This window comes from Phyllostomus discolor, chromosome 5, assembly GCF_004126475.2.
Source record: "Phyllostomus discolor isolate MPI-MPIP mPhyDis1 chromosome 5, mPhyDis1.pri.v3, whole genome shotgun sequence".
In the NCBI taxonomy this organism is placed as follows: domain Eukaryota; kingdom Metazoa; phylum Chordata; class Mammalia; order Chiroptera; family Phyllostomidae; genus Phyllostomus; species Phyllostomus discolor.
Genome location: NC_040907.2, coordinates 165,169,111 through 165,195,691, shown reverse-complemented (window position 1 = coordinate 165,195,691; position 26,581 = coordinate 165,169,111). Strand labels below are relative to the sequence as shown.

The 26,581-nt window shown below is 55.3% G+C and overlaps 1 protein-coding gene across 4 annotated transcripts in view; it reads left to right on the top strand.

Moving 5' to 3' along the window:
* The window catches only part of HSPA12A (heat shock protein family A (Hsp70) member 12A), a 132,495-nt gene that overhangs the window by 91,021 nt on the left and 14,893 nt on the right, over positions 1–26,581 (top strand). For all 4 annotated transcript variants that reach the window (XM_036027368.1, XM_028513593.2, XM_028513594.2 and 1 more), the window contains 5 exons: positions 11,751–11,836; positions 13,344–13,471; positions 14,559–14,745; positions 16,865–16,969; positions 21,366–21,482. In XM_036027368.1, coding sequence (XP_035883261.1) covers positions 11,751–11,836; positions 13,344–13,471; positions 14,559–14,745; positions 16,865–16,969; positions 21,366–21,482 — 623 coding nt within the window. The remainder of the gene's footprint in view (positions 1–11,750; positions 11,837–13,343; positions 13,472–14,558; positions 14,746–16,864; positions 16,970–21,365; positions 21,483–26,581) is intronic.

Below are 26,581 nucleotides of genomic sequence, written 5' to 3'. Positions count from 1 at the left end.
CCCCGGCTCAGCGCGGGCTCAGCCGCAGCTCCCAGGCAAATGGTTACACAGAAGGGTGTTTTAATGCGGATGTGGTTTGCCCCCCTGACAAGGTGGGGCCGAGACTCCCACCCAGGGGGGCTGCAGGTGATTAGGCCCCTCCCACCATTCATTCTGGACCGCCTCGCAACTGCCCATCGGTGGGGGAAGCACCGACCAGCTCCCTGCCCACAGCCGTCCATCGGGAAGGAGCCTGGCGTCCAGCTGAGGCCATCTGGCAGCTCCACAGCATCTAGGGGAGAAGCGAAAACACAGCTGGTGACTGGGACACCGTCCCTGCTCTGTGCCCGCATTCCCGCGTCGTCAGCGCGCAGGGTTCTGGGGAGAGGCCAGTGCTGGCTGTCGCCCCGGCCTGATCATCCGAGCGTCTGGGGGTGGCAGCCAGCTGCACCACCGGGCGAGTCCTGGGGACCTGCTGCCGGGTCTGGTCTGCCGGGGGAGAGGTTAGCCCCCGCCGGAGGAGGGGGGGGCGGGGGTGGGGAGTGCCTCAGGGTGTGGGGCAGGGAAGAGTTCTCCTTCCAAGGCGGGTTTCTGTAGCCCTTTGACATTTTTACACTGAGATAGAATTCGTGTATAAAACTGACCATTTTAAAATGTACAAGTCCTTGGTTCTTAGTATACTCATAAGGTTGTGTCACCATCACCACAGTCAAATTCCAGAAGATTTTCATCTCCGTAAGAAGACACCCCACGCCCATCAGCAGTTGCTCCCAATGTTCGCGCCCTCCCCCCGTGGTTCCGCCCCGCCCCCGACCCCACCCCTGCCTACCAGTTGCCGGTGGCACCGGGACAGGCCAGGGGCAGAGTCCTGGAGCCTCGGGGCTGGCGTGGGGGACAGGGAAGGGCCTGGGCCGTGGAGACCAGCCCTGGCGGTGCGACTTTGGGAAGATGCTTACCCTCTCTCTGCCGTGGTTCAATGTTTAAATGAAGCACGTGGCCATTTTCTTACCAGTAGTTGGACCGATTTGATGACAATGGTGGCAGTGGTGGTGATGTATTTATCTATAAATACAATTTATTGTTTTTATAGATAATTTATGGAGTGTGACCATGCACTAGGTTTTATAGATCTTATTTCATTTATTTGTGCATTATTTTCCAGCAGTCCTGTGAGTGTCTCACTCACCTCCACCATCATGATTCCCACCCCCCTCCCCCCCGTTTCCCCGGGGGAGCGAGCGAGCAGGCTCTGAGAGGCCGAGCCGCCCACCTGGGCCGGGCACCTGGGAAGTGGCCACGCTAGGATGCGAGCCCAGGCTCTCCTGACTCGCAGCCTCTGTGTTGTCAGGAGCCCCTCCCTCCCCCGACCTTTGGATGTGAAGAATCTCGGCTTTCGAAATGGAGAGCCCAGGTCAGCTTCAGAGCCCAGGAAACACGAGCCACAGGATCTGCATGCAACCTGCTGAGCCTGGAGGCAGGGACAGCCAGTGGAGCTTGGGAGAGCCCTGTGGCTGTGACCTCCTGACCTCCTGACCCCCTGACCCCCTCACCCCCTCCACGCTCCCTGCTCATCTGTGAACTGGGGAGTTACGTGAACATCTCTCTGTGGGCTCATCTCTCAAGAGATACGCACCTGTGTGAGACCTGGCGTCGGGTTTAGTAGCGGAGTGCAGGCTCAGGTTGGAGGGCTGCATGGCCAGCTGGGCGGCTCCCGACGGCGGGGGCTTCTTTCTTCACCTCCTGGGCTTCTCGTTGCCCGTCAGTGGGATGGGAACGGTGACAGTGCCTCCCAGCCCCCGACGCGGCGGGGTTTCCCGGACTACACCCGTAAGGCTCTTAGCCTGGTGTGAAGTTCACGTTTGGTGAGTTCTGGCCACAATAGCTTTCCCGGCCAGTTTCCGGGTTTGTACATTTCTGATCGTTTCAAATTAATAATTTGAGTTTGAATAAACATGCAAAAGAGCCTGAAGTAAAAAAAAAAAATGGCCATAAACACTTGACCCCGTGAAGGAATTGAGCAAGTAGCGGGTGGGGCTGTTGTTAACTTATTTATGCATGGCCTCCTTGGTTCATTGATAGAGGCCCTGAGAACACGGACTCCCACTTCCCAGAGGGAGAAGGTGTGCCCGGGAGAGGGGAACTGGCTTCTCCAGGCTCCTGAGGGTCCACGCCTCTGGCGCTGTCTACCTGCCACGCCTGTGTTCCGCTCTGTCATCAGAAGCCATTTTATTTTCCTTCCCTTCCTCGGGGAACAACAGCCGAAGAGAAGAGCCAGCTTCAGCTCTGCTTCTCTTCTGAACCGCCCTGGTTCTGAGGAGACATACCCTTGACCCTCTGGCTCAAGCTGGCTGCCCCGCCTGGATGTGGGGGTGCTGTGTCCTCAACCTGGGCCCCCGCAGGAAGCCACTCCCCACCCCCAGACCCAGAGCTTGTGCTTCTGGCACAAAAGGTCACGGGGCGACAGCTGACCTTGGTCTTTCGGCCCCAGGAGGGAAGATGCCAAGGCCTTCCCTGAGGGTTCTTGGCCCCCTTGTATGGCCTTGGATGCTTTTTGCATCTGAACAAAGCAAAATCGGTGTGTCCTGGTCCTTAAACGGACCCTGCTTCTCTGCAGGGCCAGGCTGTGTTTTCTCAGAACCGGGGTGGGGGGGGCCCAGCCATGGTGGTGGTGGTGGTTGTGGTGGGGGGGTACAGCCCCCTCCTCCACCTCTACTGTAGCCCCGGGTTTTCCCCGAGAAAAGTCTAGGCTGGGCTGGACCTCTACTAAGAGTGGGAGCTGGTGGGTGGCCCGGTGCCCCCTCTGCTGTCCGCAAGGGGGCTGGATAGAGCCAGCAAAATTCAGAGTCCTTCCCAGCACCTCAGCCCCAGGAAAGCCTGCTGGGCCTGTACCCCTTCTTGCCCTGGAGACCCGGGTCTGGAACGTTCCCAAGGTTTCTACAGTCCACACTGTATGGGTTTAGTTCTTATCGGTTTGATCCTTCCTTTGACAAATACGCCTGGAGGGCCTGCCCTGTGCCCTGGGTGGGAAAAATACAGTCAAACCTTCAGAACCAGTTCTGAAGTTCGGCGGCTTCAGAACTTGCCAAGCCCTGTCTGTTCTCATCCCGTTTTGATGAGGAAAAGGTTTCAGCACTCGGCACTTGCCCGGGACTCCTTGCACTTGCCGGGACGGGACGTGTGTGAGTCACGGTGCTGCCGCACGAGAGCGAGTGTGTGGGCACTGGTGGCCTGGCCTGCTGCAGACTCGTGGGTTTCGGCGCTCGGCCTGAGTTCCGGGACGAGTGACCATCGCTAAGTACCGAGGTGCCACTCTACCGTCCTGTCCCCCTGAAGCCAGGAAGCTACGTTAAAATAGCAGCTCCTTTACTGTGGAAGATGTAAAGCATCCAAAAACTGGACCAAGAAAACATTGAGCCCCTAGGAGTCTCTCACCACTCTCAGTCCCCACCAATGTGCAGCCAGTCTTGTTTAATCTCTGCCCCTCCCCTCCTATATTATTTTGATGCAAATCCTAGGCATCATTGTTCCTTTTTTTAAAAAAAATTCTTATTGTATTTTTTATTACCATTTAGTCCCCTTATACCACCCCCTGCAATGACCACACTATTGTCCATGAGCCCATTTTCCTCAGCCCCTCCACTTCCAGCCCCCGCCCCTTAGCTGTCACCCTGGCTCTCTGTGAGTCTGCCTCCATTTTCCTTGTTGGTTCAGTCTGTTTCTTAGATTCCACACATGAGTGAAATCATATGGTGTTTGTCTTTCCCCGCCTGGCTTATTTCACTTAGCACAATGTTCTCCAGGTCCACCCATGCTGTTGCAGAGGGTAAAACTTTTTCTTTTTTAGAGCTGGGTAGTATTCCATGGTGTAAATGTCCCATAGTTGTTTTAGCCACTCATCCACTGACGGGCACTTGGGCTGCTTCCATGGCTTGGTGAGTGTAAATGATGCTACAGTGACAATAGCAGGTGTTTATGTTCTTTTGAATTAATGTTTTCAGTTCCTTCAGATATATTCCTAGAAGTGGGATCCCTGGGTCAAAAGGCAGATCCATTTTTAATTTTTTGAAGTATCTCCATATTGCTTTCCACGGTGGCTGCACCAACTGCATTCCCATCAACATTTTAAGAGGGTTCCCTTCTCTCCACACCCTCGCCAGCACTCGTTTGTCGATTTATTGATGACAGCCGTTCTGCCAGGTGTGAGGTGACATCTCATTGTGGTTTTAATTTGCATTTCTCTGATGACTAGTGACACTGAGCATCTCTTCATATGTCTGTTGGCCCTCTGTATGTCCTCTTTGGAGAAGTGTCTGTTCAGGTCCTTTGCCCATTTTTTAATTGGGTCGTTTGTTTTTTGTCATTGAGTTTTGTAAATTCTTTATAAATGTTGGATACATTATCAGATCATATTGTTTTCATCTGTAAATAGTTCAGAATGTATGTGTAGAGAATGACTCTTAAAAATTTCATAACTTCACTATTAACAATAATTCCTTAATGTTGTCAATATCTAGCCAGTGTTTGTATTTCCAGTGCTCTCATAGATGCAGTTTTTTCTGTTCATTTGAACCGTGATCTGTTAGAGGTCTGTGCACCAGGGTGGCTGCAATTGTTCCGTGCTTTAAGCCATGGCCCTCTGTCCAATGGCAATCCAGGTGGCCTGGGCGCTCATTAGCAATGCAGATTTCCTGCTGTCCCAGACCAATTGGAGGAGAAACTTTGGGGGTGGGGCCAGCAGTCTGATTGAACAAGTGCTCTGGGTGATCCTGATGCACTTTCAAGTTTGAGAACCTCTAATCTATAGTTTCCCCTCTGTCTTCTCCATATTACATGTGTGTGTGTATACATGTGTACATATATATTTTGTTGTTGTTTATTGGAGAAACCTGGATGTTCCAGGGTCTGTGAAAGGATTTGGCCTGGCCGGGGCTGGGGGGAATGGAGAGAGATGCGGGTGCAGAGGGAGGCGTGCGGGCCTTCTAGGGGCCCAGGCCCCAGCCGTGTGCTGGGCTTCCTCCTGTGGGGCGTGGGAGTCGAAGGCCCTAGCAAGGCTGAGTAATAAATATGAGCAGACTTCGGTTTGACCAGGTGGCTCTGACTGGGGCAGGGCACAGCTCGGAGTGGGGCAGGGAGCCTGAGCAGGGGGAGGCTGTGCATGAGCCCAGGTAAGGGTCCAGGGAGCCTGAGGGGGAAGCTGTGCATGAGCCCAGGTAAGGCTCCGCAGGATCTGAGCTTGCAGAGGATCGGGGGAGCATGAGGCATGCTAGGAATCTCTTTGAGGAAGAACAGGACTTGGGGATGCAGTGAGAAGGGAGGGAGGGAGAAATGGAGAAAATCTCCTGTCCGGGAGCCTTGGTGGTTGCCCTGAGCAAAGGGGCTGCACTGCCCGGAGGAGACCTCTGAGGAGAGAGGCAGGTCTCCGTGAGTTGAGAGCTGATCTCGTGTTGTTGGAGGGAACTCAGCATGTGTGTTACTGATACACCAACTCATTATGCATGTACTGCCTCAGCTGGGAAAGACCTCAGAACCCTCCAAGTCTGGATAATTACTGAGTCTGCTTTGGAGCACATGTAAAAACATCTACCCATTCATCCACCCACCCATCTATCTATCCACTCACATAACCATCAACCCACCCCCCACCCATCTATCCACGCACACATGCATCCATCCTTCCTTCCATGTGTCCGTTCATCCGCCCAACATTTATCGAGCGCCCATGACATGTGGGGAGCTGAGGAGTCAGAGATGAAGGGAGAAGACACGACCCTGCGCTTATGGACCCAGAGTCCATGGCAGAGAAGCCAGAAGTGGACAGAAGTATCTTAGTGCTCTGTGTAGGGCGAGCTGGTGAAGCTCCTCCAAGTGCTGGGTGCGCGTGGTCAGGGGCTTCCTGTTTGCTGAATACAATTCGTGAAAATTAGTGGGAAGACCTATGGAAACATGTTCTCACCTCCCCCAATGGTTGCCTGGACACACATGTGCATGGGAAGCTGTGGTTGAGACCGACCGTGAACTGCCCTCCTCAGCATCTAGGATGGCAGGGCTTGGGGATCTCACGGTCTCTGGGGAACCCCAGCGGCCCCAGCTCCCTCACTGGGGCATCTCATCTCCTAAACCATCTGGGGAGAGTGGTAACTGGAACATGCTGCCCAGGGTCAGGATGGGCCAGGCACCGCCCCCACTCTGGCCGTGCCCACTGCCGTGGTTTCTGCCCTTGCAAACGCTCATTTCCATAACTATTATTTAGCATTTGGAGAGCAGCTGTTTCACACTCAGCCTTCTTTGTAGCCAGGAGGGTCTCCCGGTCCGTGCAATAAAATTTCCATTTACTTTCAACCATGCTGATTAAAAAAAAATCCATAAATTATTTACTGAAATGGAAGTTCAGCTTACAGTAATAATGCATTAGTTCAGCTAGCCATGCAGCCCGTTATAGGGCAATAAAATTTTTTTATTTTCCTTTTTAAAAGGTACTTGCCAGTAACCTACACATGACCTTGAGCTGATCAATTTTCAGAAACGACACTGCAGGGAGGGCATGTAAGGAGAGAGAATCACGGAGAGCTTTTTCCAGTGAGCCTGATTTTAGGCACGTCAGCAAATACCGGTCATGTCAGAGCCAGAAGGAGAGAAAAGGAATGAAAATATATTTTGCATTTTTTTTAAAGCATAGGGACCAGACCTTAAAAATCCTTCTGAGATTGGCCATTTATTTGGTAGACGCATCCACCTGAGAGTTAGCAAGGAGGCCCGCTTGGCAAAGCTGGGGCGCCACCACAGTAGAGGCCACCTGTGCTTTCACAGGGGCCTGGAGCCCTCGTAGAACAAAGGCAGGCCGATGGTTCTGTCTTCATCCTTTACAATGTTAACATTTATGGAACAAGATCGATTTTATGTATCTCAGAAAGTCTACGATTCTTCTCACGGCCGTTTGCTGACTAATGTCTCCAGCAGAGAAGAGCAACAAGCAAGTTCCTGAGTTATGGCTGTCTTTCACAGACTCCTGTCAAGACCGTTTTTTATTTGGGGAACATCTGCTTTGATTAAAGCCGGTGGAGCCCGTAGCAAATGAAATGCGACTTGAGTTTTACATGCATCACCCTCTATAGCAGGAGCCCAGCGGAGGTCTGCCTTTCCATTCTTACGCCGCAGAGGCAAGTGCTGGGTTTTACCCTGACGAGCCAAACTCTTTTGGGGTTCTAAAAAACATCCCGCGGCAAGAGACTTACGCTTGTATGCATTTATATCCTCTGCTTTGCTGCAAAAATATTTTCTTTTGTTTCTGTACCCCTTTTGCTGCAAACATTATTTAAAAAGTGATATATTCAGGGGGAGTGGGTGGGTCCCAAGCTAAGAGTCAACCTAGAAACAGCTTCATCAATTCATTGTCATACACACTAAACTGGAAAAGATGGCACGATGCATATACAAGACAGAACTGATGTTAAATTAGCTAAAATTAATAGCAATAGAGACCTGACCAGTATTTTCTGTTGGTTTATCAGAAAGCATCAGGGTGTTTTCTCTCTATTGTAACCATGATTGTTGGCATTCCTCAGATGGTCAGTGTTTTTCCAATTTTTTGATGTGAAATCATCAAACCCCTCTGTGTTACTGCGTATCGGGGTAACTTAGTTCTTGAAAGGTGAGATGCTTTAAGAGTCTGCCTACTCTCATTGAAGCAGTAGAGTTAAGTATTTCTTTAAAAACCCCCAGATGTTTTTTGGCTTTGCCCTCCACTACACTCCCTGGTGAAGCGTTTTCCTTTCATTTCTCGTTGTTCCAGTCTCTTCTCCCCACCTCCAGAGACGGGTCTCAATTTCTTTCCCTCAGTTTCCTTTTGTCCTGGGAGCCTGTGCTCTAAAAACTTTCATTCTCTTCAGGCTTTTCTTTCGCCTTCCTCTTCTCCTCCCGATGTGCCCAAGTCAGCCCGTGAGCACTGAAGTGGAATGTCGCGTAGGTGGGAGCCGTCGCGGGGCCGATGCTATTGTGCTGGCTTTATAGAGAAGCTTGCCCAGAGCCACGGCTAATGGCAGTCTGAACCGCTCACAGCGGGCAATGGCCTCTGTGTCACTGTAGCCCGAACACACAGCATGCCCTTTGTACGTCTGAACATTTCATGCAGCAACTCCCTCCTGTTGTGTCTCAGCACAGATCTGTCAAATCTTCTGAGATGAACGTAATGTTGTGTTTATTTCTCATCACTTGCTTCTCAAATGGGAGCTCTCAGGCTTGGCTGGGGCTAATAGCGCACCAAAAGCTCTCTGTACCCATCCGGGGCTAAAGTAGGTTTTTCCATATTCTTTTCCCCGAGAATTTTTGAGCACCACTTAGCTAAATAAAGAAATACTAGCTCGAGAACAGAGTTGCCACTGTAGGCTTTGTGTATTCCTGTGATGGGTTGATGTACATGAAGTGGTGAGTTATCCTCGGTTTGGGGTGTACAGAGCTGTAGATGTGGGTGTGCGTGATATTCATGTATCTATAAAAATGTTACTCTGCAGATCAGTTTTAAGTCATTGCACAGCGTGGCTGCATTTTAATTTCTGACGGAAGAAGTCCATGAAGTTCAGTTGCTCTTTGGCCTGGTTGAGTGCTCAGCAAGTCAGATGATTTATTCTGTGCTGAACAGAGACAGACGGGGAGGGAAGCACAGGGAGAACCCCAGAGATCCTTGGTTCTTGCCCTCACGTATCCCAGAGTCCTCTGGGGCCCCAGGCCTGTGCGGCCCAACACATGCTATTTTGCAAGCCAGTGGACCATGCCCTGAGAGGGCCGAGTGACGGGATAATGAGAACCAAGCAGACAGCAGGGTGGATGGTTCGTCTGCAGATAATGACTTGTTTGCTAATTGCCAACACCAGATTTTCTGGGCAATTAGACATTTGGTTTCTTCCAAGACCTTCTGTGCAAATGCGGACACATGGCCGTAGGCTTTCCAGGTAGCAGGTGGAGAGAGGGCGGCTCCCAGGGCAGGATGGCACCTCCCTGCTGGCTGCCCCACGGCCCGTGGGCAGGGCAGGCTTCTCCCCAACAGGTGGGAAGGACCCTCTGGCTGGGCCCCCTAGTGGAGAGGCTGAATGCCCCCCGCTTTAGTGGAAGTGGGCGCCCTCGATCCAGGAGGTTAGCAGACAAGGTGGAGTTCGGCAGGCTGGGCCAGGCGGTCTGCTTGCAGCTCCGTCCTGCTCGCAGGACACCGAGCTGTGGGCGCTAATATTCAGCAGGAGTTGAAACTTGCTTCCCCGCTCCGATGTGCAAGTTGACTTTTCTTAATACAAAATATTTGTTGTGGTAAAGTAAAAAAAATATATGTTATATATAAAATGTAAAAATTTGCCATTGTAACCATTTTAAGTGTAAAAATCAGTGGGATTAATTACAGGCAGTATTGTGCAACCATTACCACTATCTATTTCCAAAATTGTTTCATTGCCCAAAACAGAAATTTTGCGCACCTCGTTCCGCCCTCCCCCCAGCCCATGGTAACCTCTAATCTACTTTCTGTCTCTCTGAATTTGCCTATAATAGATATTCCGTATCAGTGGAATTATGCAATATTTGCCCTTTTGTGTCTAGTTGTTTCACTTAGCATAATGTGTTCTAGATGCATCCATGTTGTGACATATGGGAGAATTTTATTTCTTGTTATAGCTGAATAATATTCTATGGTATGAATCCACTACGTTTTGTTTATCCGTTCATCTATGGATGGGTACTGGGGTTGCTTCTACTTTTTGGTTACTGTGAATGCATGCAATGACATTCACATACAAGTATCTGTTTGAATCCCCATTTTCTTTCTTTTCTTTTAAAGATTTTATTTAATTTTAGAGAGAGGGGAAGGGAGGGGAAAAGGAAGGAGAGAAACATCAATGTGCAAGAGATATATCCATCTCACATGCCCCCAACTGGGGACCTGGCCCCCAACCCAGGCATGCACCATGACTGGGAATCAAACCTGTGACCCCTTGGCTCCTAGGCCAACGCTCTATCCACTGAGCCACACCAGCCAGGGCTGATTCCCCATGTTCAGTTATTTTGGGTAGATCACTAGGAGTGGACTTGCTGGGTGATATGGTAATGCTACATGTGACTTTCTGAGGAGCCACCAAACCCTTCCCCGGTGGCCGTGCCGTTTTGCACCCCACCAGCTACATACAGGGGCTCCCGTCTGTCCAATCCCTGCCAGCGTTCCTCCTTTCTGTTGCTTCCTTGTGACAGCCACGCAGGTGGGTGTCAGACGGTGTCTCATTGTGGCTTGGCTTTGCATTTCTCTAGTAACGGCTCCCATCTTTTCACGTGCTTATCTTCCTCAGGGAAATAAATGCCTGTTTAAGTCCTTTGCCCAGCAAGTTGATTTTTTTTTTTTTGCCCCTGCACCTTTCCCCCTGAGGTCGGAATTGAGCCTCATCCGGAGGGGGCCATACGCCTGCAGAGAGGGGAAGTGGCTGTGCAGAACTGAAGCTTCACATTCACGCTCCCACGATTCATTGCAGCCCCTCAGCCCGCTTGGCACCCACTGTCGTGTTACCATTTGAGTTCTCACCAAGCAGGAAAAACGAATCAGTAAGCGGGTGGGAGTAACCCAGGTGATGGACAGCAGGGGCAGAGGGGGCCACTCCCAGTCTCCTCTGGAAGCAGGCAGGCCTTTCTCAGATAGTGAGGTATCTGGGTGTCCTTGAACACAAGTTTTGTTTTAGCAGATTGCCCGTTGTGTTCCTTCCAGCCGCTAGGTCTGTATGTACTGAGTGGAGCAGTATTTGCAGAATGCCCGGATGGCGCCTGGCCTCTGTAGGTGCCCAGAGTCTGGCACGGTCTCCGCAGTGGGAGCCCACAATTCCTGATGTGCTCCCACTGCAGGCCCTGCCAGTCCTGGGCGGCGGGCAGGGACAGCAGCATGGAGCCTGCTGCACTGACCAGGGACCGAGTGACCACCTCTCCTTGGGTACGCACCCCTGGGGGAGAGCCACTGGGCTGTGTCGGCGTTTCAGGACACATGTCTGGGCCTGAGGAACAGCAGGAACAGTGGGGCGGTCGGCAGGATGATGTTGGTGCTTCTTAGCTGTTGGCCCTTCTCCGGTTTGATCTGGAATCTGTCGTGGGACCCCGTCTTCGGGGTCCAGGAATGCCAGTCTACCCGTCTTTGTGCTGCGGGGTTTCTTACAGGGTCCCTGGAGAGGTTGAGGCCTCTGTTCTGGTGAGGCTTCGTGCGGGAGAGAGGCAGGAGGCAATGCCTCTGCTAAGCAAGGGAGTGCCTTCTGGAAGGTGCTCTCCTGTCCTACGTTCCTACGACAGCGGTTGTTAATTTTGTGGGTGTGGGGTCCCGCACCCCTGGGAACCGGAGGGCTGTGGGTACTCTTCCAAGAACACGCACATAAAGGCTTGTGCATCCTCCCTAGGGGATACGGCGCCTCTGGTCCGTAACGGAGGCTGGGTTAAGAGCTGGCCCCAGAGAGGGCAGGAGCCAGAAGGAGAGGTGATTTGGGGCCTGGGCAGCATTTCTGCTAAGTGGGCGTTGGGTGGCACACAGTGAGAGGTCTGCTGGTCCCTGGGAGAAAAAGATGTGTTTGGTCAAGTTTCCAGTACTAAATGCAAGGGGGTGTGGACAGCTTCCCTTTCGTGGCTGGGGTCAGCCTTGCCTACCACATTGTCCGCCGGCTTTGCAGAGGCAACCGTGCCTGTAGGAGCAAAGCCACGCAGCCCCGTGCCTGCTCCCTGGGCCAGCCTGTCCCTCCTCTGAGGAGCCAATCTTGTGTTTCTTTTTCCAGAGACGGCCCCCACATCTGCATATTCATCTCCAGCCCGGAGTCTTGGGGACACAGGGATCACGCCGCTGTCCCCTTCCCATATCGTGGTAAGAAATGTGTACCTGTGTGTGCGAGTGTGTGCCGATTACCTTGACTTTCTGGGTCTGCTCTCATGAGGCTACCGAGCAGCCAGCCCCTCATGTTCATGGGATGAAACGGTGCTGACACCAGTACCAAATGGTGCTCACACTCGGGAGGTGCTGAGCCCTCCCCAGTCCTTTTCCCACCCTCGGCCTGGTGTGGCTGGGGCTGGGCTTTCCCACCATGGGCCTGGTTGGGCAGCGGGAGCAGGCCCAGGGGAGCAGCCCTTTAGTGATGCGGGGCTCAGAGGGTGCGAGACACCTTTTCTTCCTCGGAAGGAAGCAGCCACATCCAGCTGGTGAGTCAGTGAGAGCCAGTGGCTCTGTCGACTGCAGTTCACTGCCATGTTCAAAACCTTGTGGCTGTGTAATCGCTTCTGCAACAGCTAGCCTGGGAGAGGAGGCCTGTGCAGGCAAGTACCTGCAACAAGGATGCTGGGGACCCGGCTGTGGCTCCCGCCCTGCCCCACCCTGAATGGGCGGGTAGTGTGGGCAGCCATGCAAGGGGTTTACATGGACCCAGCCAGAGAACAGGGCCGGAAGAAGAGGGCGGCTTTGCAGGGGCTGCTCAGACCCAGCAAGACCCCTCTGAGAAGGACGAGGGAGCCCTGCTAGGGAGGGGCGCCAGCTCATCCTGGTTTTCCCAGAGCTGCCTGGATTTACATGGAAAGTCTTGCACCTTCACTCCTGGGAAGACTGAGAGGCTCGGTCACCAGTGGCCAGGTCCCGTGCACCCTGAACGTTCCCCGTAAGGGCTCCAAGGTCCCTTTGGGCATGTGGCAATGGGGGGCAGAATGAGAGGCTAGATGGGGGGACTTTCACCCCCCAGCTCTAACCAGTGCGCTCAGAACCCCAAATTGCTTGCTTTGATCATTTTTTGTTCTATGAGTATTAAAACAAAAAAAGTCTACAGTGCTTTAAAAAAACAGCTTGGAAACCTGGAGTGGTCTGGCCCAGTTCCTTGGCAGACGAAGAATGGCTCGGGGCCCTGAGGGGACAGGACCCACCAGAGTCCTGTGTGGTTGTGATGGGCCAGGCAGGGTCCCCGGTAGGAGGACCCCTGCTCCCGGGCATGACACACCCTTGCAGGTGGAGTGGTCATCTGGGAGGCGCCCAGGGCACAGCCAGTAAAGCCCTCGGCCAGTGGCAGGATGTCTGCACAGGGACTTGGGGGGACAGTGGGAGGAAGATCGTGCCATTCAGGGAGCCCCTGGGCTTCCGGCCCTGATGGTGGAGCTCATGTTCAGTTGATAAAGGGAGTGGAGACGAGCTAAAGGCGGGTGCCCTTGCCCGGGGGGCGTGGCCCTTCATTTAGGGGCACCTGCTTGCGCTGAGGCCGGCCTGCCCTCTCCCCAGGGCTTGCGCCAGAACTCGGATTGTCCTCTGTGGTGGCTGGGCAGGCTGGGACCGCCTGGGGTATCTTCCTGAAGGCCCGGTGTGGCCCCCACCCTCATCTTGTTCGATGTATCTGCAGAACGATGCCGACCCGAATGTCTCGGAGCAGCCCACGTTTCTCGTGGTGGTGGCCATCGACTTTGGGACCACGTCTAGCGGCTACGCCTACAGCTTCACCAAGGAGCCAGAGTGCATTCACGTGATGAGGTGAGGGCTGCGGACCGGGAGGGGCCCCTGCACCTGGGACACTTGGTGGGGGGACCGGGGACGGGGCGGTGGATTAGTTCAAGGAGCAGGTGAATGGCACTCTGGTGGCTTCTGGATTCTGGCCCAACTCAGCCCAGACTCACTGTGCCACTCTGGGCAAGCCACTTTTGATCTCTGGGCTCCAAATCCGTGGTCTGTAAAAGCATCGGTTTAATTCCCACTTAGCTGGTCTGGGGAGGGGCATGGGTGGCATGTTTGAAACCTGTCCCGGGCGAGGTCAGCCTGCAGCCTGGAGGAGAGGTGCCCGCCTAACAGGGTGTCTGCGGTGGACACTTACTGTGTGGCCTTGAGCAATTGCTAAAACTTCCAAACCTCAGTCTCCCCACCTGTGGAATGGGGGTGATGACAGTCCCTGTGCAAAGTGCAAAGTACAAAGTGCAAATGAAACGAGATTTCTGGTCAAGTGCTGAGCACGGAGCGAACACAAGCACAAGGGAAGGTGCCAGTTCTTCCAGGTGAAGAAAAGCCATGGGCTGGCAGTGGCCACAGCAGGAAGCATCGTTGTGCCTGAGACAGAGCCAGTGAACCCCAAAGGTCCCCCTGGCGGTGGCCTGGGCCTCCTGGGGCGAGCTCTGTGCTGAGGAAGCTCCCTGTCCCACCCCGTGCACACAGCAGCCCGCAAGCCCTCCCATGCACCCCGCCCACGTGTGACCAGCTGCCCGTGAAGATTCTGGTCTGCCCAGTGCCAACACTGGCTCCCCTGTCCGGCCATGGCCTTCCCGCAGAGTCTCTGGTGCCCCACCTCCCACCTCCCCAAACTCGTTTCTCACACTTCCTATGTGTAGATACAATCTTCTCGTGTGCTCTCTTGTTCTTTAACCCTCACACTCATGCCCTGTGCTTGCCCACCTCTGAGCAGCCTGTGGTGTCCTCATCTCCAAGTCCAAGTCACCCCCCCAAGTCCCTCCTGAGCCCTGCCTTCTTCTCCCTGCCCCACCGGCTGGCACCTCTGCCTTCTCCGGCCCTGGGGCATTCCCCTGGGATTTCAAAGGAAGGTGCCATACCCTCTGCCTTCCCTCGGTGGCAGGCGATGGGAAGGAGGTGACCCTGGGGTGTCCAACCAGAAGACCCCGACCACCATCCTGCTGACCCCCGAGAGGAAGTTCCACAGCTTCGGGTACGCCGCCAGGGACTTCTACCACGACCTGGATCCCAACGAGGCCAAGCAGTGGCTGTACCTGGAGAGGTTCAAGATGAAGCTGCATACCACTGGGGTAAGCGAGCCTCTCCCTGCCCCCACCCCGAGTCCTCTGCAGTGGACAGCCGGGGCTCCTCCGGGCTTGTGAGGGCGGGTCCTTCCACCCCAGGGGGCCCTCCAGTCTGTCCCAAGCAGAAATCCATGTCCATTTGCCTTGATCTGAGCAGTAACCTGGAGCACCCAGCACTTCCATGGACCACGTAGCCCCCTCTGACGTGCACGCGGGCAGCGAGATGCTCGGCACATTTAACGACTTGTTTGCCTTGGAAACTGACCAGTCAGAGTGGTCGCTGGCTGGGGCAGGGGCCTGGGGCCTGTGGACTCCGTGCCAGGAGATCCCCTTCAGTTGCGGGATTGTTGGGAGAACAGGGAACCCCGAAGGAGGGACTTGGGGATGGGGACATGTGGGGGGATAAGGGCGGTGGCTGTGAACTGACCCATTCAGAAGTCACAACTGGCCCATTAACCCCTTGCCTGGGAAAGGGGGAAGCTCAGGAAGTCAGCTGCTCAGTGGCTGGCGGCCCCACTCCCCCAGCAGATCTGCCCCCAGCGTGCCCGAGTTCTGTGAGGTATCTAAGGGCGGTGAGGGCTTCTCCTTCGAGCCTCCTGGGTCTTTTCCTTAATCCTCAGTACTTGGAGATTCAGGGTGGTGAAAGTGTTTAAGACCAGGAATCTGGGACAGACACCCTGGGTTTAAATCCTGCCTCTGCCACTGTCCGGATACTTAATCCAAGTCCCTAACCTCTCCATGCCTCATTTTGCCTCATCTGTGAAATGGACGCACCGATGGTGCCTCCTTCATGGGGGTTTGTAAGGGCTGAAGGAACCAAAATACACAGAGCTCTAGAACCGTGCTGGTGCCGCCTCCGTTCTGGTCTCTCGCCGGCTCCCGTTGTCGTTGCTTTCACGTGTCGACACTCCATGCTTGCAGGTGACAAAACAAATATTAGGGGGAAACCCGGCACACAGCCCCCCACTTTCCAGGGCTCTGTGCTCGTGGTGTGGTTGTCGCTCTGCGAAGCAGACCGGCTTCTGCTTAGAAAGGCATCCTTCCCACTTCACCTGCCAGGGCTCGGGGCTGAATTTCAGCTTGCGTGGGTGGACACACAGGAGTTTTTTCAATCTGAATTTTTAAAATTCTGAGCCTGCGGCTTCCTGGTGCTCGGCCGCATTTCTGAGCCCTGTAGCCGCTGCCCAAAAGCTGGGGTGTCTTTACTGAGTGAGCATCAGGGGCAGGAAGCCGCTGGCTGGGAGGAGGAGCTTGTGCAGATGGGTCAGGATGACTGGCAGGCCTCACAAGGCTGGTTCAGCAGCTTGATGCACCTTCGCACTCCAAAGCCTAATCACCCAGCCGGGATCCATCCGGAGGCCTTACTGATTCTTTTTTCTTGGTGGTAACCAGCCTGTTGGTTCCAGGATGCTTGGGGGCTTTCTCCACCCACCCCCACTCTGCAGGGACGTTTCTTGTCATTGTTTAATGACTTCAGCCCATACAGCATTTCGCAGAGCATCCTCCACCCCAAGGACTGCGCTTAGTAGCCTCTGGCGGTGGAAGGGAGGCCGTGATGCTGGGCTCCCAGCCGATCAGGCAGCAAACGCCCTAAAATAGGAGCTCTTCTATTCTGGTGGCTCGGGTGGCAGCTCGCTGGGGGATGGAAGCTTCAGGTCTGTTTGGCATCATGCGTGTTAGTGAGTTGACGTGATTATGTAAGCCTCTGCTGGGGCGCTCCTGAGGGTGACCCTGTGTGTCTGCCAGTGGAAATAGTATGCAGGTCACACTGGCCGTGGTGTCTGCTGCCCTGCTCAGTTCCTGGACTCTGTCGCTGCCCTGAAACCTGGCTCCCAGAGGATCTGGAGGTGGGGAGAGAGAGAGAGAGGGAGAGGAGGGAGAGAGAGAGAAGAGGGAGAAGTGGAGCTGGGGCTGAAAGGAACAGCCAGGGCCTCCTATGCAGGACAAGGAGTATACCTCCAGGCCTGTTTTGGGGGGACACCCCCCATCCTAGTGTGCCCCTCAAACAGTGGGAAACACGGATATGGCTCACCAGTGTCCCCAGAGCTCTGTGTAGCCATTTTCAAAGCCAGAAAGCATGTCTCTCCTTTGCCTTCTTACTGTTTCATTCTCCTCTTCCTGGCAGGACCTCACCTTGGAGACAGACCTGACGGCAGCAAATGGCAAGAAAATCAAAGCCCTGGAAATCTTTGCTTACGCCCTGCAATACTTTAAGGAGCAGGCGCTGAAGGTGGGTCACGTGGCAGTGCCTGTGGTGGGCGGTGCATTAGCCCCCGAGGGTGCCTGGAGGGAGAAAAGGTGGCTGTGCTCCTAACTGCTGGGGGGGGGGGGGCTGGGGGGGGCGGGGCAGAAATGGTGCAGCCACCATGGAAACAGCCCGGCAGGTCCTCGAGAGCTGAGACAGCGTCATCACAGGACCCGGCAATCCCACTCCTTGGTGTGTACCCAGGAGAAACGGGAACACGTACTCACGCAAACACTTGTACCTGAATGCGCGTAGCAGCACCGCTCATAGTAACTACAAAGTGGAGACGACCCACATGTCCGTCGGTGGAGGAATGGGTAACCGAATGGGGTCTGCCCACACAGTGGAACGTTACTCAGCCATGGAACGGAAGGAAGTACCGCTCCGTGCTCCAGCACGGATGAGCCTTGAGATCATCATGCTAAGCGAAAGAAGCCAGGCACAAAAGGTCACGTATTGTATGATCCGTTTATACTCCAGGTCCGGAATAAGCAACTCCATGGAGACAAGAAAGTAGATAGTGGTTCTGGGGGGGGGGGCGGTGGGGGGAGAGGGAATGGGGAGTTGCTGCTAAAGGGTACGGGTGATGGAATTAGGTAGCGGCGCTATGTGCAGAAACCGTGCGAATAGTCTAAAACTCGCTGAATTGTATACTCTCCAAGGGTGAACTGTCATGGTGTGTGAAACACATCTCAGTTAAAAACAAAACGAAAAGAAAGGCAGGAGACGCGTGTAGCACCTGCGTGACCTTGGGCGAGGTGCTCAGTGCCTCCCGCACCCACGGTCCTGACCTGAAGGGGGAGGCGGGGCGGTAACTGTGCCTCGGGGGGTCCTCCGACAGCGAATGAAATAATAGCCCCGAAGTGCCTTCCTTGGCTGGCATGGAACAAACACTTGGCATGAGTGATGGCTGCTGTCCCTCCTTCTCCCCCTCCTCCACTCCCCACCACCGCCGCCCCAGAGCCGTGGGAGCAGCTGGCTGTGTGAGTAGCCCCCTGGGGTCACCCCGCCAAGGCTTGGCGGTGATGGCCCAGAATGCGGAAGGCGGCTACTTTCTAAGTGGAATGTAGCTGTCCACGCAGCGTGCCCTCCCGTGGGTGTGGCGCTGAGTGGGTGCAAATCGGGTGATTGAAGAGCCTTGTGTATTGAGCTTTATTTAAAACCCACTGGGAACTTCAGAAGCATCTGGTATTATATGATCACTAGAAGAAACCCAGTGAATTCTGGAAATGGAATGGAATAGAATAGGATGGAATGGAGTAGAATTCTAGAAGTAGGGCTAGAGGGAGACAAGAAGTAAGAACTTGACACTGCTTTCATTTATTCAAGTACTTTATTTCTTTTAGTACTTTTGAGATGCCAAACCCTGTGCATTTTCCGGCAACGTAGAAGTCAACACGATATGCAGGAGCATGCAGTCAGTAGTCAGTGGGTCAGTGTTGTGAGGGGTAACTGAGATTTCAGTGTTGGGAGCAGCAGGGAAGGCTTCCTGGAGGAGGCAGGTTGGGGGCTTCTCTCAAGCACGGCTGGAAGGCCAGGTGTTCCAAGCTGGTGGAAGAGCACACAAACAGTTCAGGGAAAAGAAAATGTAGCAAAAAGCCACGGGAAGCAGGTAGTTTGGGGTTGGCGAAGGGCAAGGCTGGGGATACAGCGGGGCTGTGAGTGAGCTCGGGATGAGACTGTGCAGAGCCTCGAATGCCAAGCCAAGGAACTTCTGCGTGGTGGGGAGCCATCAAAGGATTTCTAGCAGGGGTGAACGCCTTGGCCACAGGATGGTACTAGAGGGGTGGAGACCACAGTGGTCCCGAGGCTGTCCTGAGGCTGTCCCGAGGGTGGGGGGCAGCCCTGTGGAAGCAGCCGACGCAGCCCCTGCCGCAGGTTTGTTTGAGGCCTGAGGGTGAGACCCTGAGTGAGACTCGGAGAACCGTGGGGTCATTTGGAGAACGTGAAAATGAAGAAGAAAGCGTGGGTCAGGGGAAGGGACGAAGTGGGTCTTGGAAGAAAATTCTACGAGAAAGGGAGAGGGGAGAGAGCCAGAAAGGAAGGACGTGGGCGAGACGGGAAGGCTGCGGCAAGGTGAGGCGCTGGGACCTGGAGAAGGGAGAGCGCCCTTGTGCCCGGGGGGCAGCAGAGCACAGCAGCCCAGGAGAAGGTGCGCCAAGAGGGGGGCCCCTGTCATCCTGAAGGGCACAGCTCCCAGGGGAGGGCTCAGCGCTGGGTGACCCAGGCGGCCACATGGGGACCGGTCCGCCTGACTGCAGGTGGCAAGTCTGACCAAGTGGAAGGAGCAGAGAGAGGGAGAATGTTCCAGGGCCCTGGGTTTAGAGGAGGAGCCACACGGAAGATTTAGGGCTTGAGAAAATCCATGACCCTGGGCCAAGTTGGCCAAGAAGAAAGGAACGAACAGCTCATCTCAGAAGGGAGGAGGCAGAAGGTCAAGCAGAGCCCACAGTGGGTGGTTGCCGACTCGGCAGCTCTGGCTCTGGCTCGGGGACTGGCTAGCGCCTTCTCCCTGCAGGGGACGTGTGAAGACACTCCGAGAGGAAAAGCTGCTAGGGGAGATTTGCAGGAGCTCGGCCCTCCCCCTCCGTGAGAGGGCCCACACGTGGACTCAGAGGGGACTGTTGTGTGTTGGACCAGAGTGAGCGAAAGCCGATCTCAGAAATCCCACGCGTGGCATAGCCTCGTTCACGAAGGAAAGCAAGAGGAAGGGCTAGATAATGAGACCTTCAGTTAACTTCAGGTCCCTCTCTCTCCAAGCTGTCCTCCTCCTGACATCTTATCCAAACAGCTTTCCAGAAAGCGAGGGAAGCCGTCACTCAGGGTCCGAGCCTCTTCCTGTTTATTGTCAGAGACAGTCTGCAGGGTAATAGGCGGCTTACACTCCTTCCCAGCACACGCCCCACGCTCGCCTGCTTTTGAAGGCCAGGCCAGGCCTGCAAGGAAATAGCACGTGATAAAAAAAGAAGATAAAACAGAAACAAAAACAAAAAACCGGCGGCTTCACATTGGCCCAGAGCAGAGATGTTTTTGGTGCACGTTTTTTAAAAAAGTGTGCTGAGTATACGAACTACTACCAAACTGGACACTTAAAAATAGTACATTTTCTGTGTATTTTGTCATAATTAAAAATGGAAAAAAAATTTAAAGGCAGGAAAAAGTAAAGTTTACTGAGTGAAGAGGAAGTGAGTTCAGAGACAGGGTGGGTCAGCCCAAAGATAACGGTTTGAAACAATAGGGAAAGTGTGACACTCATCAGGAAACAAAACCCAGCAGCTGGTTTATCCAAACCACGTTCCCGAGCCACTCTGCCGCAGAGGTGCGTCAGGGTGTGTCCGGTTTGGTTTCAGGTTTGTCTGGGGACTGTGGCCACAGGAGGGGAGGGAAGGGGGAGGAGCCAGTATTTGTTGGAGGTCTCCTCCGGGGCAGATGCTCCACGTGCGTTCTCACTGAACTTTGCCACTGATGCCATGGGTCAGTGCCACTCTGCCCATGTTACAGATGGAAATACCGAGTCAGAGCTCTGCCAGAGACACGCCTCGTCCTTGGCGACCTGGTGGAAACGGAGGCTTCTGCTCGTCCCGTTTAGCCACATGCTCTAACCTTAACCCGCAGCTGAGAACAGCACGTTCTTGCTTCGGTCATGTCATTCCTGTCCTTCCTGTCCTGCTGGCAAAACTCCCCCGATGTGCTGGGCTTTCGGGGAGGTAGTTGACCATGACAACTGTGACAGCTGCCACCGTTGTTAGGCATTGTCCTGGGCCAGGCACGGGTCTAGACAGGAGACCACGGGTCGCAGTTAAGACGCTGGCCTTTCAAGTCAACGCCTGAGTCCGGATTTTGGCTCTGCACTTTCTCCCTGCGTAACCGTCAAAAAGACAATATAGCGAGCCCTTAGTTTGCCATCTGTAGAAAAGGGGCGGGGTTATCATCCCTCCCTAACAGGATTCGTGGCTGGATTGACGGAGACGGGGTATGCAAAGTCCCTAAGTCTGACACAGAGTGAAGTCCCCCTAAGGAAGCGCTCAGAGAAGTATCAGTCCCTCTGACAACCGTAGGAGCCAGGCATTATTACCTGTGTTGCACAGATGCGGAACCTGAGGCCTGAGAGGTTGTCCCTTTCCCCTCCTCAGTCACGTGACTAGGAATGGCCCGAGGCCTCTGACCTGCGGGCCTCTGGCCGGCGCTCACATGCAGTGCGTGAAGGAGTTGGGGGCTCCCTGCTCGCTGAGGAGGCAGGGAGCAGACCCTTGCTCCCTGACGCCGGCGAGCTCTGGAGGCTGTGGAAGTTCGGTTCTCAGCCAGGAAGCCTGGGTTCCCAGCGGAGCCGCCGGAGGACCGGCTGTGTCCACCTGACCTGCGGCGCTTTGCTTGGCTTTAGGAGCTGAGCGACCAGGCGGGCTCGGAGTTCGAGAACTCGGATGTCAGATGGGTCATCACAGTGCCTGCCATCTGGAAGCAGCCCGCCAAGCAGTTCATGAGACAGGCTGCCTACCAGGTGAGTGGGGGGTGGGGCAGACGGGGGCCCAGGATGCCCACGGTGGCGACTGCCACCCACTGAGCTGTCCTCCAGCTCGCGCAGGCTGCTTCCTGGGGGAGAGGCGGGGTTCAGACTGACAGGGGGGAGGGGCTGGGCTCTGTTTTCTTTCCGGCTTTATGCATTTCCAGGTCCCCTTGCTACTGCAGAGCCCCTGGGCTAGGGTTTCAAACTGCGGTCCGGAGACATTTCTTCATGGGCGACCGCAATTGAGAATTTCAAGTAAAAGGCTTGGGAAACAAGAACATTTGAACAAGGAAGGAATCGAGACAAGGCCCCGGGTACGGACCGGGCAGACCAGCTTGGCGCCGACGCTGAAAGCTGCACATGCGCCGCTGGGGGATAAAGGAGGTCCGGTTTCCCTCCGCCTGTCTCGCCTGTGCACGCTCGGGGGCAGGAGGGCTGTCACTACTGTCTGGCGGCAGACCCCGGGTGAGATACGGCAGGGAGGATGCAGTCAGCACAGCGCCACGAGGATGGAGCATTCGGGGCTGATGGCCGGCCCGTCCCTCGCGGGCACCTTGGCGTTGCCAACCCTCATGGCCGCCAACCCTGCACACTTGTGCCCCGGCGGGGTTTCCCTGAGGGTCTGACTCCCCGGCAAGAAGGGCTGGTGGCGCTGACCTGCTGTTTGGATTCCGGGATGGCGCTGGCTCCTGGGTACTTGCTTACTTAGTCCCTTAGGTTAATGATAAGCCCCGCCCCCGGGGGGCCTGGGTCAACTTCGTGTCCTGAAAATCGGCGTTCAGAGCCATCGGCCTGAGCCAGGCCGGGGCAGAGTCAGCAAGGTAACAGGCATCCTCTTGCCTCCACACCTCGCAGGAGACAGCCACCTTTCCCAGGGGACACACCTCTGACGCTGAGTTTGTGGCCATGTGTAGAACACCTTTCCTTTTAAAACCCCCACCAGACCCACCCTGAGTGTGGGCATGTCGTACCAGGGGCACCTCAGCGTCGGCAATTGTACTCAACACTTGGGGTGCCGCTCCAGGTGGCAGGCGGAGTTCAAGGAAGGGGCAGGTCCCCTCCTCCCCCAGCCCCTGTCTTCCCTCCTCTGCCCCGGCCGTCTCCTCTGCTCTCCCCTTCCTCTGTTCAGCGTGAGAATCTGGCTCAGTCTATGTCGCTGCCAAAAATAGATTTGTTTTCATAGGGATGAAGGAAGAGGGTGGAAGTTCCAAAAAGAGGCAACTTCTTTAAAAAAAAAAAAAGAAAGAAAGCGCAGACATGCTTCAGCTGCCCACAGAAGCCCCGGCGTCCCGGACCTTTCCCGTGGTCTCAGCCACGGCCGTGTCCACAGACAGGACCCCCAGACTCGGTCTGGGGAGGCGCCTTGGCCCAGTGTCAGAGTGTTTCCCAGGAAGGAGACTCAAGATTCATGGTTCTGACGCTCGTTTTCCAGCCCACAGGAAGACCTCAGCAGCAAACGTGTGACCCGGAAAGGGGTCAGTTCTTATTTTTAGCTTGCAAAAGAAAGAGGCGCAGTGACCAGTAGATTGGTCAGGGCTGCTGGAAGTCTGGGCCGGCCCTTCCAAGGACAGCAGCTCTGAAGCAGTGGGGGCTGGGGGTGGCCCCCTAGCACCGGGGCAGCTGAGGAGGACCGAAGCTGGTCTGAGGGGCGTGGCATTCTCTGGGGTTCGGCCGAATCAAAAGGGGAACCAACTTAGCAGCTCAGGAAGGGTCGGCGGGTCCCGAGCAGGGCCAGAGTGTCAGCATTTGCGGAGGCAGGGGCTTAGCTTTCCGAAACCTGTAGACATTCTGCGCATAGGCCAGCCTTCTCAGTAATGGGCGTCTTTTGTTCGGTACCGCGAGGGTGCAGCTTGGTTTTCGACCTTTTGTAATTCTGATCTGACACTTGTGTTCAGTTTACAGTCACCGAATGGATCTCAGGATGGCAGGGACCCTTCGGTCACTGTTCACTCCCTCATTCATTCGTTCGTTCATTCATTCAACAAACCTGTGCTCAGGGTGTTCCGGGTGCTGGGCCAGTGTAGGCACTGTGTCCGTCTCCTCTTCTCCAGCTGCTTGCCGCGGAGCGGTTCCCTGAAGTCTCTCGTGCTTCCAGGAGAGGGTGGAGGGCACGTGAGGGGCACAGTTGCTTTGCTGGCTTCTCTGTGATCTCTTGACCACAGAGTCCCCACCGCAGAATGGAAATGAAGCTTGCTATTTTGTGACCAAAATTAGCATCTCTCCCCCTCTCTTTCCTCACCCTGTTTGTTTATTACCTAGAATAAGGAAGATGTGTACCTGTGATGGTCAGTTTTACATGGAAACTTGACTGAGCTGAGGGGTACGCAGATATTTGGTCAAATATCATTCTCGGTGTTGCTGTGAGGGTCAAGTTTTGGGATGAGATGGACATTGAAATCAATTGCCTAGATAAAGCAGATTGCTCTCCGGAGGGCGGGTGGGCCTCAGCCAACCCGTTGAAGGCATGAGTAGAACAAAAGGCTGAACCTCCCTGGAATAAGATGGAATTCCTCCTGCCTGCCTGCCTTCAAACTGGGGCATTGGTTGTTTTGTGTTTGTTTGTTTTGTTTTATCTTTGGACTTGAACTGAAACATCTGCCCTTCCTGGGTCTTGAAACTGCCGGCAAGGGAACTGCACCCTCATCGGCCGCCCTGGTCCTCCCGCTTGCCGACTGCAGCTCTCCGGACTTGGCAGTCCTTATGCCCGTGTGAGCCAGCTCCTCACCATAAATCTCTTTCTGTGCATGCATATACCCACCTGCTTCAGTTTCTCCGAGGAAACCTAGTGTAGAACCTGAGCAAACAACAGCTTTGGCCCACCCAGCTTCTGAGAGCCCAGAGTGCCCATCGACCCTTCCACTCGAAGCGCCACCCAGCAGCCTGGCTTCGGGTGGGGCAGCGGGCCGGAGCGGGTAGGGTGGTCAGGGAAACTGGGCGTGTCCAACCTGCCAGCGTGTAAAAACGGAGCCTCTCCTTCCGGGCCTGTCGGAGGTTCCCAGGGCCCAAGTCCAGGGCACAGTCCCGTGCTGGGGGAGGAGGAAGAGGCCTGGCTGCGGCAGAGCAGGGGATGCGGCTCCAGGCAGCGTCTCCCTCGGGAGAGACTCACTGCTTGGTCTGTGAACCGTTTCATCTGGGAAACTCCCAGATCCCCGCTTGCGTCAAGCGCTGTTGGAAAAGTAGGTTACGTCTCTTTCCCCTGTGACCCACGGCCACAGGGCACCTTCAGACCCCTGCGGAGCGTCAGTGAAAAGCAGAAGCCACGGTGGATCCCCCTTCTAAGGTCTGCAGAAGAGACCTAGAGTGGGAAGTGGTTCCACCAAGTCCTGAGGGCTTCCTGGAGGAAGCAGTCCAGGTTATTTCTAGAGGCATCCTGCCTAAAGTATGTAACTCTTGTTAGGTTCCAGAAACCGGTTAAATAAATGATGTTTCCCTATGTAGGGTGATGGCACCCAGCGCGGGTCTGCAGCTTGTATCTGCCTCCCTTTCTGGACAAATGGCAGTGAAAAATAATCATACCAGAAAAAAAACCCATAAAAAACAACCCCGTGACACCCAGAGCCGAGGCAGCTGTAGCCCTCTGCAGCGGGACACTGGGCCCACAGCGCACTCAGCCATCTGGCCGCTTTTCTCAGCTGTAAACACAGCCCCGCTGGATTGTTCCAGCTGACTGCGGGGCGGAGGAGTGGCGTCATCAGTGCGGTCGCCCACGGCCTTGGCCTCCCTGAAGTCAGCCACCTGCTGCTCCTCGCCGCTGCCCCAGATGCACGGAGGAGTCAAGCGGGGTAGCGCGCTCTTGGTTCAGACACTGTCTGCAGAGTCCCCGGGTCCTGTGGGCGGAGTGCTAGCTCCAGTTCAGGCTTGCAGAGGGGAGCCCGGGAAATTGCAGGACTGGATCCTGGCTGGAGGGAAGCTCAGTTCCTTCATTTAGCAGCTCCTCCCTGAGCCCCCACGGCGTGCAGCGAGGGGGGGCAAGGAGACTTGCCCGCTGCCCATAGAAAATGGAGTGTCTTGCAGGACAGGCCAGATGCGCCCACGCAGGCCCCAGCAGAGGGAGTGCTCACACCGGCAGGGTGGCCGTGAGACCCCCGCTCCAGAGGCAGAGCTGGCAGAAGCAAAGAGAGCACTCGTCTGCTTTGGGTGCTCCTGGCCTGACCCCAGGCAGTTGGCCCCCGGGTCTCCCGACAGCTGTCCAGCTGGCCGGAGGGCTTCTGCTCAGGAGCCTGCAAGTGTCGCCGCGGAAACAGAGCCCACACTTTGGGCACTGGGCCCTTCGGCCCAGAGGTCAAGACAGCCGAGTTTTTGAGTCTGGAGGATTCTCTTGTATTTCCTTCTTTTCTCGGAGCCCACAAGCCGCCCCGGGACCCCTCCCCGGGGAGGTGGAACCTGCCCAGAGCCAGCTGCATCCTCTTGCCCGTCCCTCGGCTTTTCCCTGTGGCCACCGTGGGAGCTGCTGGCCGGGGCACAGCCCCCCAACTCTCAGCGGGGAGCACGAAGGAACGAGGGGCTTCCTCTGTCCCCGGGGGTCTCTCAGACACTGCTGGGCCGCCCCGCTCTGACCTGGCCTTCTCCTGCCCTCTGCTTCGGGGTCCTCTTCACCCCCAGTTCCTGTCTGCATCTTCTCCCGGGGTCGTGTGGAGCACGATGGGCCGAGGCTTTTGCTGTGGAGCCGGGCCAGCCCAGCTGCGGGGAGACGGATGGAAGGCCTCCCCCACCGGGTGCCGCCACATTGTTTTAGGTGCCCAGGTCCCGGGGGCTTCTACGTTTTCAGCATGCTGGGGCAGCCTCCCAGGGGGCTGTCTCAGCCACACACCAGGTGCACTCAGACACGCCGAGCGGAGCGACTTCACTCAAGGCTCGTCACTCCTCTGGTCTCCTTGATTTGATTTTCTCGAGTAGATATTTCCCGTCTAAATCCAAGTTCCTGCTCAGAATTCCAGGCGAGCTGTGGAAAAGAGTGACAGTTACTTTCTGCCCTTCTTCCTGCCCCCCCATCCTGTCCCCGCTGCCAGGCCCTGGGGCTCTTCCTGCTTCCTGGCCACACGGGGCTGCCTGGCAGGGTGCCGTCCCCGTGGGCCGTGATGGCAGCGATGTGC